Genomic DNA, 12,307 nt, shown 5'->3' on the forward strand with positions numbered 1-12,307 from the left:
CCTAGCATTATATCAAAATCACAGAAGTGTTAATCGGATGAGTTTGTGTAGTCTTCAAGCAAGTGTAAATCCATTCTCACCAAACTACCATTTTCTCTTTTGACCAACAAAATTTGTTCATCAATTTTATTTTATTTTATTTTGTTTCCGGACATTATGGAATCATAATGAATATTGTTGATGCCGAAACCGGTCTGGCAACCAGAAACAAATCTAGTTTACATATGTCATTTTATATTATTATTGGAAGATTGTTGTTACCCACAAAATATGTAAATGTCGACCATTGAATCGGCACATGTCGAGGATATCAAATACAACTAGAGATGTCCGAGTAGAATAGACTCGAGGATCATGGAATAGAGGAAGCAGTTTAGTTATTCTTATAGGAAATCAAGACCTGCGAGCCTACAACTTATAAAGTAAGAGCCAAGCCTCTTGAGCAAATTTTCGAGGAGAAGAAAAATTAGCTACTAGAAGACATGTCAAATTAAGAAAACGTGGTAACATCATAAAAAGAAGTGGTAATCAATAGACCACTCATACTCCGCATTTACCCCGCTTCTAAAACTCAATGAAATTACTAAAACAAGCAAGCGTTCAAATGAAACCGGTTATCAAATAACTATCAAGTCATGTTCCTGATCATCCCATCATCTCCAACGTAATCGCTATTAAAAGGAAACGAAGCAACTGTTGAATGAGTCAGTGACACAATATTATCTTCTTGATCATACAACATAATCGCAATACTTTTCTATCTTTTTTTTTTACTAGATTTGTCCATAATTAGCGATACTTGAACAGTCTTAGTGCTCAACGACTATTGTGCTTAGAGCAACTCCAACCGAGCGCTAAAAGTAAGATTTGGTGTTCTCATTCACTCCAACCGACCGCTATATACAACACCAATATAGCGTGAACTCATTTTCATAATTGTTTTGCGCTATATATGGTGCTATACTATTCATCACGCTAAAAACACTTTTCACTTGTTATTTAGTCCTTATAAATTTTGTTATTTACTCAATTATCATTGTTTTATAAAATTATTTCATATTTATCTAAAAAATTATTTATATATATTAAATATTTTAAAAGACCACAATATTTTAAAATACAACATTGACATTTGAAGTTTGGGAAAAACAAAAATGACATTAATATTAATACCGAAACAAAATAACATTACAACGACATCGAAATGCAAAACTAAAAAAAGACATAAAAAAAACACAATACAACAAAATAAAATTGAAAATAAAATTGCAATACATAAACTAATACTCGGGGAGATTAGCGTCGGATCCTCCAAGACCGGTGAAATATTGCGAATATGAATCGGAATTAGGAAGTGGTGTTTGAGATTGTTGTTGTTCGGCTCTCTTTTGTAAAACCTTGGCTTGTTCAGCCTCCCAAAATGCACGAACATGAGGATCTGATACTCTATTTAAATCCATTTTCATTATTTTATTTTATTCTCTTATTGTTTTCAAATTATTAGCCTTATCTATACTTTCCAAGAGGCGTTCCCTCATATCACTTGTCTTCTTCAGCTGCTCAAGAAGTAGTTTATTTCCCTCATCAAGCTTGCTGATGGAAGACGCTACTTTGTCATCCGTTTTCATTTTTAGTTTGGCTTTTTTCACTCCAATCGGTCGCTCAGAAGGAGATGGTTGTCTAACAGATTCAGGAGTTTGTTGTTCGGACTCCGAAAAAGAACACGAACCTCGAGATGTTTGTCTGGCACTTTAGGCTCCGTCTTGAAATTTTTCAAAATTCTTAATTATGTTCCACACATGATCAAACTTCCAACCTTTCTTGAATTTTTCATCATCTGCCAGCAACACTTTAGCTTGATCCATCTGCAAGTCGATATAACCAATTACAATTACGTAAATTTAAAAAAGAAGATAAAAATAGCTAAAATACTCACAATATCTTCAGCTGAAGCACCGCTTGGGTGTCTATTCTCAATTTGCCGAATGCATGCATGCATTTTCCTTGTAGCTTTCTCAATTAATTGGATTCGGGACTGGATTGATCGCTTTGAACGCATCTCCGAAGTTGGTTTTCTTGTATTGTTGTAGTTCTCTTCAACACGACTCCAAAAATTATCAGATGATTGGTATATACCAATGATAGGGTCTTGAGAAATCTCCATGTAAACTCGACAAAGAAGTCGGTCTTCTTCATGAGAGTATCCAGAAGCTCGGCTAGTCATTTTCGTGTAATGTATCTTACTCGGAAATTTGTTGGATGAAAACACAACTTATGGAAGATACTATTTATAGCAAATTTTCTCACTACAAAACTCATACAGATTCTCACGCTTCCCGACCCGGCTCTGACGTGATGTGACCACTCAATGCCATCACTCTTACAAGATTCTCACGCTTCCCGACCCGGCTCTGACGTGATGTGACCACTCAATGCCATCACTCATCAAGGCTCTCACGCTTCTCGATCCGGGTTTACCGTGATGTGACCACTCAATGCCATCACTCTTACAAGATTCTCACGCTTCCCGAACCGGGTCTACGTGATGTGACCACTCAATGCCATCACTCATCAAGGCTCTCACGCTTCTCGATCCGGGTTTACCGTGATGTGACCACTCAATTCCATCACTCATCAAGATTCTCACGCTTCCCGAACCGGGTCTACGTGATGTGACCACTCAATGCCATCACTCATCAAGGCTCTCACGCTTCTCGAACCGCCTCCAACACTCAATACCCCATAAATAGTAGTTCAAATGAGCTTTAATTCACATTCTTCATCTTCTCATCTCTCAACACACTTAATCTCTCATCACTCATCTCTCAAAATGAATTTTAATTCATCTTCTTCATCTTCTTCCTCTGATGATGATATTCTACTTCAAATGGCTCAAATTGATGAGCAAGATGATGCTATATGTAATCAAATTATCCAAAATAATCTCGCGATCATGCAAATTCTTAATCAACATGCTGCCAACCAAATCACCGAGCGCAACATAGGAGGCTCGATTCCAGGACATGCTTTCATCAATCGGGATCGACAGAGTGCAGACCGAAGATTGTTCAACGATTACTTCTCAGAGGCCCCGTTGTACAATGAGACCATGTTCCGTCGGAGGTATCGAATGTCTCGCTCTTTATTCATACGAATAGTGGATGCCGTTAAAAGTCACGACAACTATTTTGTACAACGGGTGGATCGCACTGGCAGACTTGGGTTGTCACCACTTCAAAAAATAACTACTGTATTTCGGATGCTGGCCTATGGTCTTCCAGCAGATGCCACAGACGAGTACTGCAAAATAGCAGAGTCGACGACAATTGAAAGCTTGAAGAGGTTTTGCCGAGCAATGTTGGAGGTATTTTCTGAGCAATATTTAAGATCACCAACTCCTAATGACGTTGCTAGACTTCTCCATATAGGTCAACAACGTGGCTTTCCAGGAATGTTGGGAAGTTTGGATTGTATGCATTGGAAATGGAAAAATTGTCCTACCGCGTGGGCCGGACAATATACGGGTCGTAGCGGAAAACCTACAATTATTTTAGAAGCTGTGGCTGATTATGATCTTTGGATATGGCACGCTTATTTTGGCATGCCGGGAAGCAACAATGACATCAACGTGTTAGAGTCTTCTCACCTATTTTCCAATCTCACTCAAGGTATTGCTCCTCCCGCTCATTATGTCATACATGGAAATGAGTATAATATGGGTTATTATTTGGCTGATAATATATATCCAAAATGGTCTACTATTGTTCAAACTATTCGAGAACCCCGTGGCCCCAAAAAACAGTATTTTGCAATGAGGCAAGAATCCTGTAGAAAAGACGTAGAACGTGCATTCGGAGTTCTCCAAGAACGGTTTGCAATTGTGGCGGGACCATCAAGATTTTGGAGAAAAGATGTCTTAAAAGATATAATGACTACGTGCATAATTATGCATAACATGATAATAGAGGATGAGCGTGATCTTAGCGTGCCCATTGAAGTTAACAGAGAAACGCCACAATTGGGGGTTGAATTAGAGGAGAATGATGATACACGATTTCAAGAGTTTTTCACTCGCTACAGAAAAATAAGAGACAGAGATGCACATATCGCGCTTCGAAATTCATTGATCGACCATTTGTGGGAGGGATATTCTAATTCGAATGTGTAATTGTACTTTTTATTTTATTTTATTTTATGTTATTTGTTTTGTATTGTATTTTGTGTTTAATAAATATTAAGTTTACTTTGTGTTAATTTGTATTTTGAATAATTTTATGGAGTAATACTTTATTATTAAATAATGAATAAGTGGTATAATTGAAAGATATTAAATAAATATAAGGGTATAGAAATAAATAAGAGAAAGTTGAATATAAAATTAATATTTCAATTTGGTGTAAAAAATAGAGTTCGGTTGGAGATGAGGTAGTGTTTGATGTGACATGTACTGTAAAATAGAGTAGAAAATGGTGTTATCGGGTGGAGTTGGTCTTAGAACCTATTGTTTAATCGCGAGACAGCTGTTGTAATATTATTGGTTATAAAAAAAGATAGTGTAATCAAAAGTATAATTTTTTAAGTAAAGGCATATCTAAAAAAATCAAATCTCTTACCTTGGCTCTTGGTATATATAATATATATTCCACGGAGGTGGTACCTACTTTCATTTAAATCATTTATACTATCACATGTCATTTTTTTTTTCTTTTTTGAAAATCTATCACATATCAAAACGTGATGTAACATATTAACAATCAAACTTTATTAATTTCAGTCCCATATTTCCTATTTACTAATGGTTTGCGTTACAAATGAAAGATCTACAAACATTACTTATTCTTCTTCTTAAAAATACTTATTTGTGTTTCTAGCAGTACAATTATGCAAATTTAAAATTTGTAACATTAAATAAGAGGTAAAATACAATTAAAATTTCAACTAAAATAGATCATAGAACTTGACCATAGACTAATCCATGAATAACATTCTTTTTATTTTTTTATATTTTTTTATTTATTTAAAAAAACTTCATCCGCTTAGAAGGTCATCACTCGAAGTTCCATTTGAAAAGAAATTGCAGTGAGATGGTAAGAAATATGACATTCTTAGCATAGTCCCCAAGATAGTGATTATATACAAGAAACGACTAATCATTTTAGAGTTATATGTTGGGCTCTAAAACCATGTCTCATGTTATTCTATCTCAATATTAATAGGTAATGAGTATATTCGAAGCGAGAACTCGAAGAAAGGTAGTAGATATAGAAGACTAAGATTTGGTTCAGAGGAAACAAAATGAATTGATTAAGCAATAAGACAAAGGAAAATCCTTTTTTAGTATAACGGTCACAAAGCTTATACAAATAACGATAGTGAGAACAAAACGACTCGTCGTTATTTGTCTAACTAATAAGTAAAAAACGACAATAAACTTAATTGTACTAAAACATAACCAAACGACACAAAAGACTCTTTCCGTACAATCCAAGTTAAATACCCAACACTTAGCTCCTAAACTCCCCCTCAAGATGACCTGTAGATGTTCTTCAAGTTCATCTTGGACATCAGGTGGTGCAACGCTGGAGATGCTATTGATTTCGTGAACAGATCGGCGATCTGGTGGTGCTGAGTGTGGATCAACCAAACCATGTTGCAAATGATCTCGGACAAAATGAAGATCAATTTCAATGTGTTTGGTCCTCTCGTGATATGTTGGATTCAAGGCTATATGTAGAGCAGCCTGACTGTCACAATATATCATCGATGAAAACTCCGATTTGATATGAAAATTCTTTGATAGCTGCTGCGACCAAATCACTTTGATAGCTACTGCCAACGACCCATACCCAACTTCCACAAAACTTCTCGAGATTGTGGATTTATTTTTCAATTTCTAAGACACCAAAGCATCACCTACAAAAACACAATAGCCAGTTACTAATCTCTGTCTATCCGGGCACGTGGCCTAATCAGCTTCAGAGAATGCTCTTACCTGAGTAGAAACCGGGGAAGAGTGAAGTAAGCCTAATCCTAGATTAGACTTGAGATAATGTAAGAGATGGTGAACAAATTGTAGGTGAGATGTTCTAGGAGTTTGAACAAACTGACTCAAAGTGTTAACAACGTATGTTATATCAGGATGTGTTATAGTGAGGTATAACAACCGCCCAATTGACTTTTGTAATGAGTTGAATCTGCCAATAGATCACCATCAGTCAAAGACACAAAATATGACTAGCTATAAAGTCGCCGTTCAAAAAAAGGGGTTAAAATAACATGAATGACTTTTGGATTCATTGGAGTTTTAACAGGTTCAGAGTCATGAAAACCATCATCTTCCAAGCTTTGCAAGGTGTATTGTTGAGAAAGAGAAAATATGAATTGATGAAGATTTGAGGTTCTCAAAAGGTGCGAATAAGATAGGATACCATATTGGAATTGAGAACTCAAAGAAAGACTGTAGAGCGAGAAGATCTGACAAAGAATTGATTCAGAGGAAACAAAATGAATGGAATAAACGATAAGAAAAAGGAAAATCCTTTTTAAGTAGAATGGTCACAAAGCTAATGCAAATCACGATAATAGAACAAAACAAATCGTCGTTATTTGTCTAACTAATAAGTAAAAAAAGGAGAATAAACCTCGTTGTACTGAAACAGAGCCAAACAACACACAAGACTCTTTTCGTACAATCCAAGCTAACTACACACCATTATGCTCCAAAAGAGTAGAATAGCAAATGATTGTATCAATTCTTGATATATTCCAATTATAGTTTATACGTAGATTCTTCGCACAAATCTAGATCCTCTGTCCCTTTTTGGTGTCCCTCCAATCAAAATAAGCCAATTTAATCATTTTAATTTATTTTTGAATAAAAATAAATTAATAATGAAATAAAAGGATGACATGATTTATTTTGATTGGAGGGACACCAAAAGAAATACCAAAAAATGACAGAGGATCCGAGTTCTCCTCGCACTAACTAAGTTTGGAAAAAAGGTATGGGCGATGAAAGAACTTAAAGTATCTAGTTTTCATAGACAAAACTACTTGACATATATGCTTTTCAAGACTTAATTAACAATTATTGATCTTAATCTCATAAAATAATGACTAGCTCCAATTTTTTTCTTCTTTTTTATATTTACAAGTTATTTTTGGAGTATTTACATGAATGCCGCTTGAACTCCTGCACATGCAATCTGATAATGTACGATGCTATACGATAAAATTCATATTTTTTGGACATTTTAAGCGGAAAAAGTCAAATTCACGTGAAATTTTGTCATTCTATGTTATCATAGCTCGTCGGATTCCTTCATATCTCATTGAATTTAGTTATATCTCGTCGGAATCGAGCGTGAAAGATCGAATGAAGGATTGAGAAATGAGTGTATTTGTTCAAAAGGGTATTTATGTCCGAAATTGGGACAAAAGTCAATTTTTAGATATTTTTAAAGTGTGAGGTCTAATCCCGATATTTTGTTAACTTGTAGGTTTATAAAATGAAATTTCTTAAGTACAAAGTCTGAGGCCCAGTTTATCAGGTCTACCTAAAACAGGACATCAAACTAAAAACAGAATGGTTCTTGCTCATCTTAAAAAAAAATTAAAACCAAATATATCACTAGTTGAGAGTTGAGAGCACTAAGTGGGAAAGTCCCCGCGTGCTCAACACAAAGAAAGCAGAGAGAATCTTCAAAACCATTAAAACTCGCTTCAATAATTTAAACTATTATTTTATTTTTCTATCTGACTTCACTTACTGAACAAAGGCATGACAAGTTCGTCTCAATCTGCTAATTATATATCGAATATTTTATTGTCTGTAAATCGACATGGAAAGTCTGACTTCATCATCACATGGATCATCATCATCATTTAGCAGAGGTTGTAACAAGAGGAATACTCTGTTCATGCCTGAAGAAGTTATCTGGGTCGACTTCTCTCTTCACTCTGACCAACCTCTCAAAGTTGGACTTGAAATACCTGTATCCCCAGTGACCTGGCCCAATATCAGTGTCGTTGTCGTTTATTCCGAGATCAAGGTCTCGATAATTCACATACGCTTCCCTCGGATTGTTGGACACGTAAGGCGCCATGTAGTCGTACAGCTCCCGAATCCACTTCACGTGTCTCTCCAGGCTCTCGTCTCCGTCGCTCCACAGAGACAGCCACTGGATCATGAACACCGTGCCGTTCCGGTGCGGAAACGGCGTATCCCCCTCCGCCACGTGTCCCACCGCCCCTCCGTACGGCGTCCAGATCGTCAGCGGCGAGTCCTCCTTCAGAAGCCTCTCCCAAAGTCCTTCCAGCGCGCTCTCCGGGACCGGAACGCGGACGAAATCCGACTTCGCTTTGAAGTAGTTTTTAAAAGGCGATTTACCCTGGAGCAGAATCTCCGGCGCGGTTCCGGCCGGGAAACCTCCGATGTAGACCACGGATTGGATCCAGCTCATCTCTGTGCAGTCCTTCCTTGTCAGCCCTAGCTCGGGAAAGCTCTTCTCCATCACCCGAACTAGCCGATCCGCGTCCCCGAGGAACGTGGCTTGGTATGCCGTGACTATCGTCTTATTCGCCGGCTGGATTATGGCCCTGATGAAGAGGTCTTCGTCGAGCTTGTCCACCACTCGCTGCCACGCGGCCAGAATCTTGGTCCCGCCTTGTTCGAGGCTCTTCGAGACCGTGAAAACCGTGACCTTCTCCGGTACACGGACTAGCTTGAGCTTCCACCGGAGGATCACGGCGAAGCTCGCGCCGCCTCCACCACGGATTGCCCAGAAGAGATCCTCGCCCATGGAGTCACGGTCGAGGATCTTCCCGTCAGCGGTGACGATCTCGGCGTCGAGGACGTTGTCGACTCCGAGGCCGTGCCTCCTCATCAGCGACCCGTAGGCCCCGCCGGTGACGTGGCCTCCGAACCCAAGGCTGGGGCAGAGTCCGGCCGGGAAGGCTAGGACCGGGCTCAGCTCAGCTACTCTGTAGTAAAGCTCGCCGACGGTCACACCGGCCTGGACCCATGCGGTCTCGGCCGCCGCGTCCACGTGGACTTCCCGGAGTTTGCAGAGATCGACGACCGCAAAGGGAAGCTCGGTCTGGGAGACGTACGAGAGGCCCTCGTAGTCGTGGCCTCCGCTTCTGAAACGGAGGTGGATCTGAAGGGATTTTGCGCACGCCACGGAGGCTCGCACGTGCGAGTGCGTGAGTGGAGTGAAGATGAACTCCGGCTTCGGAGCCGAGGGGACCAAGTACCGGAGGTTCTGGGCCGAGGATTGTAGGAACGGAGTGAACGAGGGCGTGTTTGGTGAGAAGAAAGCTGTATCGGGGATCGGAGTTTCGGTAGGATCAGAGTTTTGAGAGACGCATTTTGTGAAGCTCTCTAAAGCTGGAGCCGAAGCTGAGGCTGAGAAAATGGAAACAAAGACTAGCGTGGGAAATAGTAATGATGTCGTTTGATATGGTTTTGGAAGTGCCATTGTACTTTACGATGTGTGCGTCAAAATGAATATGTGAATATATGTACTTATATAGAAACATGCAAACAAGATAGAGAGTGGCTTTCCCAACGTGGGGTTGTGCTAATGCAGACGTCACATGTGTGTGAAAGGTTTATAATGGGGGAATATTTTTGATTACTGAACTAACTAAATTTTTTTATGGCCACTGAAGCAATATAACCAAATTAAGTTTGGTTGATCTCAAAATAGCCAAAGATTGTAAAGGGTTAAAGGAATAGCCACGCAGCAATAAATGTAAGTGTGCGGTGTCCTTTATACCTTGCAAAATCTGAAAGTAAAATTGAGTATAAATAATGACTTAATTAGTTTTGAGTGATTTCTGAGATTATTATAATTGAGTGGCCAATTAAATAGGAAAGGGCAACAAACTAGACACTAGAAATATAATTCAATAAATTCGTCCAAGCTTTTACTTCACTCTCGTATCCCTCATATATTTTGTATGTAATTATCAAAATCAGATATCAAATTCTTGAATTTGTGATTAATTGGGTTTTTGTTTGTCAGTGTATAAACAATGTTTTGTTTTTAGGCGATGTATTGAAAGAATATTTCACAATTTGTTTGTTTGTGTATACACTATACTAGCCAATGTGAATTATCTTGGCAATTTTTCTTAACCTAATTATTTTTTTGTCCTTATATTTTTTCAGTTTTTATTTTAATTTTTTACTTAAAATAATAGTTGACTTTTTGTTTTTATAAGCTATACGTGCAGATTTTATAAGTAACCATTAATATTGTGCTGATTTTATTTTTAACATAAAATAATACACGGATGGAAAGCTTCAATAAATCAAATTCTTCGTGTTTTAGAGGTAACAGTTTCGATTTTATTAGGTCTGATTTAATGTGTGTCGAACATGTAAAAAATCTATAACAAACTCGTTTACAAACAAATAAACAATATATAAACATCTAGTCGTATAGAAAAATGAAACATGTAAAAAAAAAAAATTACGATATAATATGTGTATACACAAAAAAAAAAAAAATTACAATATAATTTGTGTATACTATTGGAGGTCAACGAAAACCACGTTCCCTTTTATATTTAGCAGCATAAGGACAAACAGAACTGCATATGTTAGACAGGTTGCAAGACAACTATGAATATAGGACAACGAAGAATGAAGCTAAAATATTCAACCCCGCAATATATTCCGATCATATACAACATATATTCGTTATAATCTTATATCTGTTAAACCATGTTACTTTGGTGATCAGATTTGACATCAAATTATTTAATTTGCCACACATAAATTTTTAATGTGTTATCACTTTGGTGATTAACAATATAGATAACCACGTCCATTAATTTGGCAGAATTTATGATTTTTTTTTTGTAGTTTTTTTTTCCTGTTTCTCTTCATTCGCAAGTCATGTCTGTTATTAAGTTCAATGGTCTTAATTTCTCTAAATGGTCTGAACAAGTTTAGTTTCACCTCGGTGTTCTGGATCTTGATTCGGCACTCTTAAGTGAGAAACCTGCTACTCTAACTGATGCTAGCAGCGCTGACCAACGATCATTCCATAAAGTGTGGGAAAGATCTAACAGACTGAGCCTAATGTTTATGCGAATGACTGTAGAAGACAACATCAAGTCCACATTTAAGAAAACTGAAAATGCTAAGGAATTTATGAAGTTTGTGGAAGAAAGCTCTCTGTCCGACTCGACTGATAAGTCACGGGCTGGGGCACTAATGGGTAGGTTAACCACCATGAAGTTTGATGGTTCTCGTACCATGCATGAGCATGTTGTCGAAATGAAGAACATTGCAGCAAGACTGAAGACCATGGGAATGGAAGTGAATGAAAATTTCCTAGTAACGTTCATCCTCAATTCCTTACCTCCTGAGTATGGCACATTTCATGTGCATTACAACACTCTGAAGGATAAATGGAATATGCATGAATTACAAAGTATGCTCATTCAAGAGGAAGCGAGGCTTAAGAAACCGGAAAAATCATTCTGCCAATCTCGTTGGTCATAAAGGAGCTAGCAAGAAACCATGGAAGACCGGAAAGGGCAAGCAAGGACTATCAAAGCTTAATGAGTCATCTATCCAAATCCACAAGAAGGAATTAACCAATGATGCGTGCCGGTTCTGTAAAAAGATTGGACATTGGCAGAAAGATTGCCTGAAACGCAAGGCATGCTTCGAAAGAAAGGCGTATTAAGGGAAAGTACATAGGACAAGCGCTTAAGAAAGCAGCCACAAGAAGCTCACAGCTCCTTGAAATTATACATACCGATATATGTGGGCCATTTGACGTTCCATCACTTGGTGGAGAAAGGTATTTCATCACTTTTATCGACGACTTTTCACGTTATGGATATGTCTATTTGTTGCATGAAAAATCTCAATCGGTAGATACCCTAGAGGTGTTTGTCAATGAAGTTGAAAGACAATTAGATAGAAAGGTGAAAATTGTCAGGTATGGGTGGTGAATACTATGGAAGATATGATGAAAGTGGACAGTGCCCTGGTCCATTTGCTAAGTTCCTAGAAAGCCGTGGTATTTGTGCTCAATACACTATGCCAGAAACACCACAACAAAATGGTGTAGCAGAAAGGCGTAATCGTACTTTAATGGATATGGTTAGGAGTATGTTAAGCAATTCTTCTTTACCCAAATCTTTGTGGATGCATGCTTTAAAGACCGCTGTATATTTATTGAACAGGGTTCCCAGTAAGGCAGTTCCTAAGACACCTTTTGAACTGTGGACGGGAAGAAAACCTAGTTTAAGGCACCTTCATGTTTTTGGTTGCCCAGCGGAA

At 37.9% G+C, this 12,307-nt stretch overlaps 1 protein-coding gene and 2 pseudogenes across 1 annotated transcript; 2 read left to right on the forward strand and 1 right to left on the reverse strand.

Annotated features, from left to right (window-relative positions):
• Positions 1-2,830: 2,830 nt before the first annotated feature.
• Positions 2,831-4,168, forward strand: LOC149384809 (uncharacterized). Its single transcript, XM_089626164.1, has one exon. It carries the CDS (start codon positions 2,831-2,833, stop codon positions 4,166-4,168), a length of 1,338 nt encoding a protein of 445 aa, XP_089482290.1.
• Positions 4,169-7,589: 3,421 nt separating this feature from the next.
• Positions 7,590-9,495, reverse strand: LOC149384810 (monolignol oxidoreductase AtBBE-like 15 pseudogene; annotated as a pseudogene).
• Positions 9,496-10,455: 960 nt separating this feature from the next.
• Positions 10,456-11,518, forward strand: LOC149384811 (uncharacterized; annotated as a pseudogene).
• The last annotated feature ends 789 nt before the right edge of the window (positions 11,519-12,307 follow it).

The sequence above is a fragment of the Urtica dioica genome, chromosome 9 (assembly GCF_054948205.1).
Source record: "Urtica dioica subsp. dioica isolate 48M chromosome 9, U.dioica_male_clone48M_v1_H2, whole genome shotgun sequence".
NCBI classification, from domain to species: Eukaryota; Viridiplantae; Streptophyta; class Magnoliopsida; order Rosales; family Urticaceae; genus Urtica; species Urtica dioica.